The sequence below is a fragment of the Trachypithecus francoisi genome, unplaced genomic scaffold, assembly GCF_009764315.1.
Source record: "Trachypithecus francoisi isolate TF-2019V2 unplaced genomic scaffold, Tfra_2.0 Lachesis_group11, whole genome shotgun sequence".
NCBI classification, from domain to species: Eukaryota; Metazoa; Chordata; class Mammalia; order Primates; family Cercopithecidae; genus Trachypithecus; species Trachypithecus francoisi.
Window position 1 is genome coordinate 114,871,565 of NW_022681456.1, and position 15,354 is coordinate 114,886,918.

General features: G+C 34.3%; 1 protein-coding gene across 4 annotated transcripts in view; it reads left to right on the forward strand.

Annotated features, from left to right (window-relative positions):
* LMO3 (LIM domain only 3) overlaps positions 1 to 10,706 on the forward strand; it is a 62,126-nt gene extending 51,420 nt beyond the window's left edge. For all 4 annotated transcript variants that reach the window (XM_033222749.1, XM_033222751.1, XM_033222750.1 and 1 more), the window contains one exon: positions 7,760 to 10,706. In XM_033222749.1, the coding sequence (XP_033078640.1) occupies positions 7,760 to 7,865 (106 nt within the window). In that variant the 3' untranslated portion in view covers positions 7,866 to 10,706. The remainder of the gene's footprint in view (positions 1 to 7,759) is intronic.
* The last annotated feature ends 4,648 nt before the right edge of the window (positions 10,707 to 15,354 follow it).

A 15,354-nucleotide genomic window follows, 5' to 3' on the forward strand; every position in this document is an offset into this window, starting at 1 on the left:
GCCATTAAAAATTATTAAGATATTTTAAGCTTTCCTGAAGTTCAGTTTAATGGACAGAGCTTCACCTGTCTTCTAACATCAGATATACAAGCTGTTTCTTCAAAAGTTTTATGCTGTAAATAGTATCAGTATTATCAATATAAAAATGGACCTTATGAGACCCTGTAGAATAGTAGAAAGAATGTGACATTTATAGTAAGAACGGGGTTCAAATTTCAGCACCGCCATATATTAACGGATGTATTAGCTGTGTGATCTTGAGTATGTTACTTAATCTCTCTCAATTTGATTCCCACACACATAAAATAGAAACACTAATACCTCTCTTGCAGAGTTTGAAACTTAAATGAAATAATGTAAATGTCAGGAACACAACAGTTTCTCAAAAATTAATTATTTTTGTAATTTACCAAATAATATTCCACTAACTTGACTTTCCCACAAGACATTCTATCATAATAGTGCTTCTTGCTAAATGTAGATATTCAGATTGCATAAAAAACAAATGCTCATATCTCTATCTGGTTAAATTCGTGGAAGCATAATTTATTAAACCAGGTGTATAACAGTTTGAAGGCATATGCTATACATTGCTAAATGATCTCCAGGAAAGTTATACCAATTACCCTCCTAGCAGAAATCTATAAAACTATATATTCCCTCACATTCACTCTAGGAATTATGTTTTTTTAAAAAAAAATCCTTGTCACCTTGAGGGATGATTTCTAACTATAATTTCCAATTGGCATTTATCTGATTCCTGGTGGCCCTTTGGTATTCCTTCTTTTAGAGAAGTAGGCAGTTTATATCCTTTGTCCATTTTTTTCTATTAAGTAGGCTTACCTTTTTTATCCATGTTCTACATAGAAAATAAAAACATCATTCAAGTGCTAAACCCAGCCTAAATTCTATTATGATGCAAAGTAATTGTAGGTTGTTAATGTTATTTACAAATCATATATCAATTTTATTTCGCCATTGAAATAAAAAGTTGCATTCACGATTAAGTCTGTCTCTTCAGGAGAACTCAGTCAAGTAAGACAAACACTCCTAAATTTTGACTCTAAAACTGTTCACATTCTTATTGCTGCAAAATACTATTCTAGTATCATTATTAAAGTACCTAATATATTTCTGTGTTCGCTTCATTTATTACATGCCATAATGGGACTGCATATCTTTAGTGCTGGTTATGCACAATTAGCACTTAGTTATTGTCGTGCCACTTCAGCCCTTACAAGACAAACTTCTTTAATGCAAGAAGTCAGCTAATCTTCATCAGTCAAGCAAAGCAGACAAATTTTGTTACCCAGGATACAGAAGGCTTTAATACAGGAGATTCTCCTTTTACTCTGAAGTTTGCTTCAGTCCCCTCTAGGAAACCCATGTCCCACTTCCAGTAGCCAAATCATTGTCACAATATTGCACTTTTTCAAGTGAAACACAAGGCAAATAGGTAATTCATAGGCATTTTCCCTTAAGCAAACTTTATCGACTTCTGAAGTTGTGGAATTACACGGGTTTGTGAATTGTATTCAGCAGTCATTTCATCTTAACTTTTAAATCAAAGTATCATTAAGATCCAAAGCATTTCAAAAAGTAACAGTAGTAATAACCTTTCAGGATTGATTGTTCCTTATATATAGATCTCCTCTGCCCCTTTTAGAGGAGTATAGCTAAAATGTGAATCCTGCATTAAAATTCTGCTAGTTTCTCTATTTTAAAAGGTACCACAGGAGGGTTATTTAAGCTTGTTTTATGGTATCTTGAATCTCATTCAGAATTGGAAGATTCTATATAACTGGTTAATTTCTTAAAGGTGAATCAGTCCCTTCTTAGAAAACTCAGTAAAACTAAATGATAGTTTTGTAAGAAAAGGGGGAAAAAAAGCTTGTGATGAAATTTTCCCAAATAAGTACAATTATGTAACAATTAATTTTCTTTTTTTTCAGAATAAAGCACTGTGCTAGGCTCTGTGGAAGCTGAGATTGATAAAATCTAGTTTATTTCTTAGAGGTGTCCAGAGCTATGGGAGACACAGGACATCAAAGACTTACAGAAGAGTGTAATCGATGCTAAATACATCTATACTGAGGGAAGAGAGAGCCATCCTTCTTGAAGTGTTAGGGAAGCATCAAAGGCCGGATGTGCTGAGTCTTAAAAAAAGAACTCCCTAGAACTGGTTGACTTATAGGAAGTGTGTTTTTGCTGGGGGTTGGGGAAGATGAGGGAGCCAGAGAGCAGTGAGGAAAGGAATTTTCGGGCAAATTGAGCAACGTGCAAAGGCATGCAGATGTGAAAGCATTTGACGTGTTTAGGAAATGAAAAGCAGCTCAGTATGTTCAGAGATTAGAGAAGCGGTTTGGGAGGCATATGGAGGAGTAGAAGGAGATCAAGCACCTAGAGGAAATGAAATGGTAAAACTTAGTCTTTGAAAAGCCATTAAATAAAAGTCAAAATGAATACAAATTTAAACTACTCATCTAAAATACATTTGTGATTTAAAGCTATTGGTTTCTGGAATAAATCTACCTTAACCAATTTTTGTTGACCACACACCTTAAGTGTTAGTACAGTTTATGATGGTTCTGCAAAGGGTTCAAAAGAAATATAACTTGTGGTCGTTTACCGCAGAACTGCTGACTATAATGGGAAACCAGTTACACTTTCATGAGAAATTTTGAAACACCAAAATAAACAGTACACCAATAAATAAGTGCTTTGGGAAAGAGCAGAATAAGCAAATTTACATGGTCAGAGGATGTTGATGGAGCGAATGGGAACACAAGGATTGTTAGAATTTAAGTAGACAGAAAAAGGGGAGAAGTATTTATTGCTAGGGAACACCTTAAGTAAAGGTGAAAAGATTATCATTATCAAATAGGAATGATAGCGAATTCTGATAAAGTATTAGCCAAACACCCAACACTGTTCTGAGTATTTTACATGTACTCACTCATTTAATACTCAAAATATCCCGTAAATAGATAGTTATTAGCTTCACTTGACAGATGAGGAAAGTAAAGTATAATAAATGTAAGTAACTTGCCCAAGATTACAGTTAGAAGAAAATGGTAGACTCAAGATTTAAACCCAGCTGGGCGCGGTGGCTCAAGCCTGTAATCCCAGCACTTTGGGAGGCCGAGACGGGCGGATCACGAGGTCAGGAGTTCGAGACCATCCTGGCTAACACGGTGAAACCCCATCTCTACTAAAAAATACAAAAAGCGGCCGGGTGCGGTGGCTCAAGCCTGTAATCCCAGCACTTTGGGAGGCCGAGACGGGCGGATCACGAGGTCAGGAGATCAAGACCATCCTGGCTAACATGGTGAAACCCCGTCTCTACTAAAAAATACAAAAAACTAGCCGGGCCAGGTGGCGGCCGCCTGTAGTCCCAGCTACTCGGGAGGCTGAGGCAGGAGAATGGCGTGAACCCAGGAGGCGGAGCTTGCAGTGAGCTGAGATCCGGCCACTGCACTCCAGCCCGGGCGACAGAGCGAGACTCCGTCTCAAAATAAAAATAAATAAATAAATAAATAAATAAAAAGATTTAAACCCAAGGAATCTGGTCTCCCTCTCTGGAGTCAGGTTCATTTCAACAGAGGTATTTTATTGTCTGACTAAGAGCATATAAATGTGAATAGATACAGTGGAGTTAACGTAAGGTAAATTTGAATAATGTATAGCAAGATTTGGGGTGTGGGTAGCGTAATTTGATACAGTAAGGGTTGTTAGCGGTGAGATGTAGAATGACAACCAGATTGTCAGTGGGAAAGACAGTAAATTTGTTCACAGGTGTATAGTGGTGGAATGAGTACGCAACCCAGAACTCTTACTGAAAACAGTATAGTATAGAAATCTCTAACTTACAGTTAACTGAAGATGTGGAATAGGAAAGCATAGACACTAGAAATATGGATTGGATCTCCCTTGTTATCTAAGTGTTGTAACATAGAAATTAATCATAATTGTCAGTCACTAACTTTAGGGAAAGAAGATGGCTAGGCTAACATTTTTATTTCTTAAAAGGGATGTTACCAGTGGAGGCTTCTTAGCATAGGCTTTTGATAACCTGCTTAAAATTAAGCACTATATTTTATAAGGATGATTTACTAGTTGTGCTTGTTTCATATACTTCTCAAGTCTCTAAGACTATATGAAGAATCACTCAAAAATATCTAGAAATTAAATCTAATATTAATTCCAAAACATCGAATCAGATGGCTTAATAATCCAATGGGGCATCTTCTTATTCCTTACCATAATTTTTTTTAAATGAGGGTAAAACTAATTGAACTGAGCATACTACAAGTAATTAGGGTCAGATTACAAGAAAGATTATGTTTATTTTTAGTAATTGTAGCCTGTTAATATACTTGCAGTATCCTCTGGCTATCACTCCTTTCGTAATGCTTTTTTTTTTTTTTTTTTCCCTGCAAATGCTGAATCTCATAAGAAGTTGGTTAAATAACACTGGAAATGAGCATTTCTTACAAAATCACAGTTACAGCTTAATGTGTTAAATACGTACTCTCTGTATTGCTGTCTCTCAAGTTTCTTTATATGGATATATGAAGCATTTTTTAAAGAGGATATCAACCTTAATTGCATACCAATCATAATCTGCTCTTAACCACAGCTTTCTAGGCTGTTTTGTTTGAGTCACATGTGCAAGTGTGACATCGCTCATCTATGTTCTGTTTCATCTTGACCTTTAAGTATAAATTGAAATGCATATAAAATGCACTTTATCCAGTTGATAACATATTAGTAATAAAATGTGTCAGGTAGGGATATTTTAGAAAAGTTCTCTCTCTCTCTCTCTCTCTCTCTCTCTCTCCGTCTGTTGCTGTATATATACCACCTAATTGAATAGTAGGCAGACTTTTTTAAAGTTACACAAAAGAGAGGCTGAGGCAGGAGAATGGCGTGAACCCGGGAGGCGGAGCTTACAGTGAGCCGAGATTGCGCCACTGCACTCCAGTCTGGGCGACAGAGCAGGACTCCGTCTAAAAAAAAAAAAAAGAAAAGTTATGCAAAAGAATAATAGTCCTACAAAAAACCCAGTTATACCCTGTATTGCCATTTAATCTTCACATTATTCTTGTAGCCTGCATGCTTTACTGCCCTCAGGTAAAAGCTTGAGTCTTGAATCCAAAAACACGTAGGTTATTTTCCTTCCCTTATTACATATGTTCTAACTATAGAATCTTGGGCAGGGTTTTTAAATTCTGGAATGGAATCTTAGGTTTTTCCTCTGTAAAAAGCCATGATAATGCTTACTTTCTAGGTTGGATGTAGGGAATAAATGTGATCATGAACATACATGCTTAGCATTTAGCACATGGTAAGTATGAAAAGGTGGCTGTTTTACCTATATTCCAAACATTGAGGTAAGATTTTAGATATTTCATTTCTACTCCTTGCCACAAGCCTACAAAGGCGACTGATGTCACAGGTATTAAAAACCAAAGTTTTAGTTTCAATTATCGAAAGTGGGAAGGTAGAGTTTGGACCCTACGGGTTGCACTATACCTCTCTGCCTTTCAGACACTTTTCATTTGAACTTCTCTATAATCTAGTTGTAGAGCTCTTTTTCTCTTACACATGGGGAACTGAGACAGGGATGGTCTGAACTGTACCCAGGTCTTGCAACGGGTAGGTGAGAGAGGCAGAACTCAAGACAGATCCCCAGGCTCTTGGTTTTGTGTTTTCTCACTATAATTACTTTGAATTTATTATTCTACAAATATAAATTTTCTAAACATGAAGGCCTCTAAAGGCATGAATGGCATGACATAACATGGTAACATGACAAAGAAAACATTTTTATTTGATGGCTAGTAGAATTTTAGGGCTTACTAAAAAAGTAAAGCAAAATTTTAAATAATATGGAGTTAAAAGATTTTAGAGTATTTCCGGATTAAATTGTTTTTAGAAAAAATGATTCAGTAATATCAGTTGGAACACAAGAGTGTTTTATTGAATCTACTTGTTTTTGGTGACATTTTATTATTTGCCTATTAGTCGAAATTAATTTCAACAGTAATATAAATTTATGACTTTGAACAGTAAACATATTCTACATGCTATTTTATATAATTTCGCATAAAAATAAGCTGTCAATTTGACTACTTAGGTCTATTCAACAAGAGAAATATTTTCTTTTATTCAACATATCCTAGTCATCAGGATATTGTCAAACTGGTTTGTACAAACATCATTATTGAAGGGCAACATTTAAAGGATACAGGTTACAACTAATACAAAGAAAATATACTTAAAGCCCCAAACTTGAATTATTTATTGTATCCAGTAGCTTTGACCACAGACAACCCTAGGATTTCAAGATCAGTGCATAGTCTGTGCTTTCAATCAACACCATCAGCAGGCAGTAATCCTGGGGGAAAAAAGTAAATTCCACAAATAAACAGAGCAATTTTCCTTTCAGAGGAAAGCTAATTCTTTTCAATCTACTTTTTTTTTTAATTACACTATTTTCCCCTCTATCTACTTAGCTAGTATAAGGATAAATTTCCAAAGCTACCCAGTTGGAAAAAAAAATAGGTTCACTGTTTGTCTAGCATTCCAATCTTTGCAAATGTAAATCAGTCCAACTGCTCCTCATTTAAACCTTCAACTTCACAAAACATTAAAGGGTGGTTTTCACTACACAATTTAATCTATCCACTAAGGTTTCTGCTGGAACATCATTTGAAATTGACTATCTGATAAAGAGAGACTACTATCAAAGGTCAGAGAGGTCAACTTGTATAATTACAAGTAGTTTTACTGGGTCAACTCTACCAGACACCACTGTTTGAAGGTTAAATTGTTACAATTAAATATATATACAGATCTCCCCAGAGTTACTTTATTGTTAAATGTACCGGAAACAGAAAAAGCATTTATTTCTGACCTTAATTGTGTCCAAAGTGTCACCATGGGGAAATCATACAAAAAGAACATTTATTAAAAACATTACAGGCTTGCACATTAAATAATGTTTTATAAAATAAAATGCATAATTAGCTATTAGAAACTCATTTAATTTATCACATCAATATTAAGTAGTTCATTTAAGTTACTCCCTTTGGTTAAATTGGAAGTGCTCTAAGAAATGACATCAACTATTTCATGTTAGAGAACTTGCCACAAACAAAGGAATATGGCTCAGCATCAGCGTCTAATGCTAGAGCAACTCTCACTTCAGAATGATTACTTCTAGATTACTAAAATTTAATCACATTTTAATAACGGAGTAAAAGAAAGCTTTAAATGGGAAGCTTTAAAATGGGCTATTTTCTAATTGTTTGATTCATTTTAATGCCTTTTCCTTTTTTATTAAGTGCCTAAATGGCCAGAGATGAAATCATCCATAATTACTGCAGTGAAATATTATTACCATTCTTTCTTTTATTTTAATGGGTGTAAATATAGATCAGTTCCTTTCATTTTTTTTTATTTCCAATGTGGGGGAAAAAAAAAAAAAAGCAAGTCATCTTTCGTGCTCAAAGTATATATCTCAATATCCTTACAATTTTTGCCTGCAAAGGCAAGATTTCAAATGTGTGCAACATTTCATTAAATGAAGTAAATGGTAAATGGTTTCATTCTGATCGTGAAGACAACTGTCTAAGCCAGTTTTTCAGATTCAGAGAATTACCATGCGAAACTATTATTAGGAAAATAAATCTTCACATTTATAGATCCAAATGAAATGGTCTTAACCACATTTTATTGTTTAAAATATTTTCAGATTTTGTGTTGGAGACAAATTTTTCCTAAAGAATAACATGATCCTTTGCCAGACGGACTACGAGGAAGGTTTAATGAAAGAAGGTTATGCACCCCAGGTTCGCTGATCTATCAACATCACGGCATTAAGAATACAAAGCACTACATTCTCTTATCTTTTTTGCTCCACATGTATATAAGAATCGGCACAGGAACCTACTGAATAGCGTAGATATAGGAAGGCAGGATGGTTATATGGAATAAAAGGCGCACTGCATCTGTATGTAGTGAAATTGCCCCAGTTCAGAGTTGAATGTTTATTATTAAAGAAAAAAGTAATGTACATATTGCTGGATTTTTTTGCTTGCTATTCGTTTTTGTGTCACTTGGCATGAGATGTTTATTTTGGACTATTGTATATAATGTATTGTAATATTTGAAGCACAAATGTAATACAGTTTTATTGTGTTACCATTTGTGTTCCGTTTGCTTCTTTGTATTGTTGCATTTAGTACAATCAGTGTTTAAACTTACTGTATATTTATGCTTTCTGTATTTACCGGCTATTTTAAATGAGCTGTAACTTTCTAGTAAAGAATTGAAAAGCAAATCTCACTAATGATACACAGATAGATAAAGCAAGTCTATCAACATGAAAAATACTAAAAAATAAAGACACACACAGAGCATTTTAGTGACATCAGCTACTTATTGCCGCTATAAGTTAGAGTCTATCAGTGTTCTTGTTATAACCCCCTATTTTCAGGGGGTTAAAACTAAGCTTTAAAAAAAACATAAAAATTTCATCTTAAAGCACTTTCATTTTATACCAACGTGAAAAGTGCCATTTTTAGAATAACTTTAAAGCTTAACAGGTTTCCTTTTAATATCCTTTTTTGGTGTGCTCTTTACCTACACAATGGCTTCGTTTTGCTTTTTCAGCCACACCCCTTATGTGAACTAGTGCCTTTGGGTATCATGTAAAATTTTTTCCAAAGGGTTACTTTAAAAATCTGTTACCACAATTATGAGATAATCTTTAAGCGGTAAATTAAACTTGTTGTATAAAGGCTGCCCAGATCTCTCCACAAGAGCTGAGGGTTTAATAACTTTATGGCTTAATAAATGTATGACACTGAAAAGATTTGAGTGTGAATCTACTGAAATCACTATAATGCACATTGAAGCTGTGATGGTATTTGAGTAATGAGGTTACTTTTGATCAGAGCAACATAATGCTCATAGAATCTTCTAGAAGAAGAGAAACAAAGGGATTGATAAAAAGCTGAGAGCTAGTGATTATATATTTTTTTGTATTTACCTGACATTTATTTTAATGTTCAAAAAGTAAACGCATTAAGTTTGATGTGTTTTCCTCTCTCACTGTTTTAAGTAATCACCGACTCAGAATACATCACTCTTAGGCTGAAATTTGTCTTTCCATTTTTTAAGGTGAAATAGTCCTACCTTACATGATAGCATACAAAGAAGAAAGCTCTAGAAACAGAAATTATGGAGAATGATTATTTAAATTACAATTAAGGAAATGAGAATATGATCCCCTCTTCTGGGTTGCCCACAAACTTGCTTCTTTGCTTTTGCTCCTTGTAATAGAACTACTTTTCAACAAATCTAACTCTACATGGCACTATTAACCATATTTTCACTACAGCAAACTTAGTGCTATGGGTTTTCTTTTTCTTTGTTTTTTCTTGATCACTTGTATAGGAAACAATATTTTCCAGTGTTATTTGCATATATATTTTGTCCTTACAATATATGCATTACAGATGAGAATTAAATGTTATACCTGGATTCTTGGGTTGGGGCCAAAATATTAAGCTGAAAATAATGCTGGTGTGGATTTGTTTTAAAACAAAGCTTTATTATGAACATGCATGTGAATCTGGATATTGCCTCTTATTTTTAAGAAAATGGTTCTGTGAAAAGTGAATGATATGTATTTTTACAAATGCTTCATGGTTAGGAATCTTCAAGTCCCATGTTCCCCAGATTTGAGATATGCTAAAGAAAGAAATTCAAAAATAGCTATTTGGGGCCCACAAAAATAACTATTATTTTAGCCTTAGAGCCTTACACTTGTTTCATGAAGAGAAAGGACTTACATAACCAAAATAAACAAAACAAGACACATTAAAAATGTGTGGGGGAGAGAGAAGTGAAAAGTGGTTTTCTTAATGCAGCCCTGCTGGTCCCCATTAACAATTGCTTGAAATTCATGTGGATGTAAAATTATAATTGTCAGTATCTTATGCAGATGATCTTTTAAGATTTAGCTGGTTTTGCTTTTGTTTATCTATATGTCAAAATACTTGTCAATTGGGAACAAACTTCTCTCAGCTTCTTGAAGCTGTTCAACTATCCTTGCCATTGGAAGACCAAACAAGGTTTTCACTTTTTCTTTCACATAATATGCTGAGAACTATTTCTTATGCTTTTTACTACAAACAAAATGACTCACCTGGATTAAAGATTAAGGCCTTAATCTGTTTAGATTATCTTTAATCTCCATGAAATTGTGAAACAAGACAGGAATAATGTGTCAGCTGTAGGCCGTTTTACAGCTAATTGCCCATAAATTGTAGCATTTATCGACCTGAAGTACTAAGCTAATTGTCTTGACTACTCAAAGCCCCTGAATTGTTGTCAGCTTTCCCCTTTGTGTTGTGTAGCCCTAACGTCATTTAGCTTGTTGTCCGATGCCTCCAGTAGGACACCTTCGATGGAGCTTTGATTTCTGAGCGGCGAAAGCTCCCTTCCTAAGACGCATCTCGCATAGGCTGCCTATGATGAAGGACCGTGCACCTCCACTCCAACAGAGTGCTGAGTTTAAAGCTGACCTGTGTTTGTAATTTCACTTTCATCTTGCTTAATAAATATCTGCTGGATTCTTCCATTCACTTTTTTACATTTGGATTTATGTTTTTAATAAACGGGGTGTTATACTATTTGATTGCACTTAATTGGCAAAATTTAAGGTGATCTCTAGAAAGCATATGTTAAATCCATGAAAAGAAAAAAAGGTGTGTGAGGACATTTACTTTCTAAAGCTACGTCATAACAAACATAGACAAAGCACCCCAAATGTTTCTCTGAATGTTACGTTTAGGATCTCTGAGCTAGGTCGTTTCCTGCTGTTTATTTTTATGGGGAAAATAAAACTCTCAAAAATGAAGGTAGCGATTGCTGGGTGTTTTAAGTGATCTTTCTGAAAGCAACTCTGTTGCTATTGTCAAATTAAATTTCAAATTTTCTATTCTGTATACTGAATTAAAACAGGAAACTCAATTCTACATTTTTGCAGAAGAGATGTTGCACCTTAACTGAAACAGGGCACTGAAAATTACATCTGTAGTAAAACATGCCATACAAAAGTGTTTTCCTTTTAACTATCACTTTAGGCAAACCACTCTCTGAATCGTCACTTAAACAATTTCATAGAAATTATGTAGGCCAACATGTTTAGTGTTCACTTCAGTAAGTTGCAAAAACAATCTGCATGTTTATTGTAATAGGCCATTAGCACAAAATACAATTTTAGCAAGTCTTTTTGATCATTACTTTTTCTTAAAAACATTATTATAGATATTTTTAAGATGTGGTTTTAATGTAATTTAAGGTACTAGAAAGCAGAGATTTAATAGTCATTAGTTCAACTGGCATTTATTGAGCACCTACTGTGTGACAGGCCTCTCCTTGAGCATTCAGCCTCCCGTTGGGCAGACTTAGGGTTGGCCTATATCAAATAACTTTAACATGTCTTTGCACTGGTTTGTGCTCATCTCAACCTGCTTATAATGAGCACACAAAAGCGAATAGCATCTTCTACCTATCCAGCATGTCATTGATATGAAAGCCCCAGAAAATATCTCAAGTAATCAATGTGTTCAGAGAATTATCTCACACAAATTACTCATTAACTCAATAGCACATAATAAAAAAGAACATCAAATAATTAATGAGTCACCCTCAGATTGCTATGATTACAATAGAGCTCTGTGGAAATAGCAGTTATAAATGAAGCTGCCTCTCTTTATTCATTGTTTGCAGCTGGTCCATTATTTGGCTGAAACCGGTGTCAAATTTAACACATGCCTGTAGGTAATTGTGTGATTAGTATCATAAACGAAGATTTCAGAATGCCTAGGGTTTATAAGACTTTATCAACGGCCAGAAAAATAAAGAAAATTCTCATTTTTACTGGAGCTTCCTTTGAGGCCACGCTATTAGAAGGGTATTATCATTGGGAAAGGTATATTTTTACTTTTATCATCAAGATGTAAGACTTCCATGTTGAACAGTACAAAGAATAGCTGTGTAAATCTGAGTAAATTTTACAATGCTTTAGTGTACACGTGATTTAATTTCAGTAACTTTTCATGAAGACTAAAATATGCATAATCATTGCCAGTTTTGCATTTTGGTACCCCAAAATGACATTTTTGCTTTTGGCAGGCTTGGTTGGGGTAGGTTTGTGGGTATTGACAGCAGTAGGGGAAGGGATTTTAAAAAATACCAAACATGACATAAAAAGTCACCAACTAAACTTCGCCGACTATCTTGGTAAATGCCATTCCAATAAGCTTATAGAATAATTATAACAGTTCCCTTAGGTAAGTAAGAAACATCTGTTGGTAACACATAGCAGGTGTTAACAATTACACACACTGAACTTTTTAAAAATGTTTTTAATTAAAAGAATTCTGTTTTCTGAAAAGGAAAATATGTTAAATTCAAAGATACCCCTGTTTTGGGTGTGCAGATCACGTAATGCACAAAATTATAAAGACCAAATCATCTTGGATCAACTAGGTTTTGTGTTTGGTTCAGATCATTACATTCAAAAGTGAATTGGAATTATCCGCACTTTTTACACAGTTGGTATTCTGGACTCAGAAGCTGAATACTCAAAATTGGTATCACAGGGATGATTACAGAATATTTTGGCTTTATGGGCAAAGTGGTTGGCATTAACTATGCCAAATTTAGTGGACACAGTACAAATTAAAATGGGAACAAAAGACATTCAGATAATACGTTATCAAAATCTTTTTTCACCCTGCCCCTGGAGAAGAGTTTAAATCACCTAAAGTAAAACAGTTCATTTGAAGCATGTAACATTTTCATATGACCCATCTTCAATAACTTTTAGTAATAATAGTGAATATTTACCAAACAATTGCCATGTACCAGGTAGTTCTGCACACCCATGTAATTCCCACAACACCCCTGTGACATAGGTACTATTAAAATGAAAGCACAGACAGGTTACTTAACTTGCCCAAGGTCATACAGTCAGAAAGTAGTGGGCCTGAGATTTAAACACAAGTTTTCTAGGTCTAGTGCTTTTCAGTCTACCATATCATCTTTTATAGGGTTGCCGTTATTATTGTCACTATTATTTTTTCTAGCTCCTGGGAATAGTCAAGAACTAGGAGTTATTTATGCTTGAGCAAAAATTCCAAACATATCAGAGTTAATACTATCTTTAAAGATAAAAATTGGGCATGAGGGTGATTATATTTTCCTAGATTCAATCTGTTTGGGAGCTCTTTCTTTCAACCATATCATGCAGGCATTTATTTGAGCCTGTAAATCTAGGGTACCAAGAATAGAGGATTCTTCGTATAGCAGTAATGAAAACAAGAGGTGGTCAGCATCAACGTTAGGGTACATTGAGGTAAAAAGCTGCAAGTTTCAGCATCAGGATAAATATGCCATGATAATGTGAGGCTACAGTCTCAGAATCAAGATAATACAGCAAGTATATTATTTGTCTTTGGTATTACTTCCAGAATGAGTATGTTGTCTTTGACATTTTAAAACTTCCAGAAGATGAGAATAAAAAAAAAATTAAAGGCCCTAGAAAAACTATGTATGTCAGAACTCTGGGCACCCACCCTGGTGTAGCAGCATACCAGTCTTCTTTAACTTTCATTTCCCTGAGAGCCATAAAATATAATGTTTGCTGCTACTTATTCTTTGTTTAATGCCCAATTTATTAAACACACAATTCTAATAAATACAATTTATCTCAACATTTGAACACCATTTAAGCAGCTAATAAAGCAAAACTTGTAAATTAAATCAGATTCAACCATTTAAACATTGATTAGAATCTTAGTCAAATTCTTCTAAACATTTTAATAAAATCCATGTAATAAAGTTTCAAGTACTTTAAAAACAGACAAAAATTCTCACCATGGGTCAAACATATTGTTTTAAATATACTTAAAGCTGTAACAAAAATATTATGTAATTTAAAATTTCTATACTTTGTTTTATATCTTTCTAAGGTTACATTGATAGTAATTCCTTTAAAAATGTAAAAAATATTGCGTTTATTACACTTACAGGATCTGTGGTATTGACTATACGAACCTTGGTTGGGCACAAGAACTAGCTACGCTGTCCAAAATGATGCAAACTTCAGCCAGTGCATATCAAGTTAGCCAATAATTTAATAGTCATCCTCCCTATCACATCAATGGAACTTTCATAATTCCAAGTCTTTCATATAGGTTATAATTTTTCATAAGTCAATGCTTTTTCCCCAAATCGACTGGAATCGTATGTATGCAATTTTAGTGTCTCATTATAAGCTATAGGATTATTTTGAGATTTCTGTCCCCTCAGAAATGAGGACTTGAACCTACGTAGTCAAATTTCCTATTAGGATATTTGGCTAATTCTTTTTCTCACACAAATTATTGGACCCACTTCTGAACTGATTATCATTCATTCCCAATTGTATTGATTAGCACTTTACGTTCTTGGCATGGTTTGACTTAATTCTCTACATTTACATGTAATCTTTTCTACTTAGAAAATAGAGATGAATACAAATTGATGCTATATAAGTAAATACACATTCAATAGAAGAAACAAGCCACATATACCGTATTTAGCTTTTTCTCTTTTGTATGACAATTCTTTTGCATACATTACATTAACTCTTCCCCTTTTGAATACAACTGGGAACCCATAGCTTTTATAGACCCTGATGCAATGCAGGCAGATTGACTAGTAGGTTATGTTTTGTGTGTTTGTGTGTGTGTGTGTGTGTGTGTAGTTCTTACTTAAGGTGTCAATTTAAAAAGTTTGTTTTGAGAGACAATACCGTAGAAAACCAGAAATCCAAAAATAAAAGGCATGAGAAAAACGCAGAGTGCAGCACAGCAAGATGCTGTGAACTGTTCCAGAAAGGAATACTCAACCTGAAAACTGCAGCAACCAAACAAATGTGTATAACACAGCAGCATAAGAAATCGCCTGCTTACACTTAGGAAGAGTATCAGTGTTTTACACTAGTTGGACACTGAGATGTCAATAAAGAAATAGAAGAATAAGTCCAGAGCTGAGATGATGACTTAAGAATTTATCCCCAGTCTTAATTAAGGATATTTGACAAGACCATATTTTAGTTATTATTTTTAAGCTTAGCTTGATTACTGTTTAACTCAAGACACAATTTTCTTAGTCTCAATTCACCCTTACACTTTTCCCGTTGAAACTGTTTGAGACTATGAACATCTTGGTTAGCAACATTGGCTTTGCCATCAGGCAGAAAATGATCTTGAACATATGACTTAACTT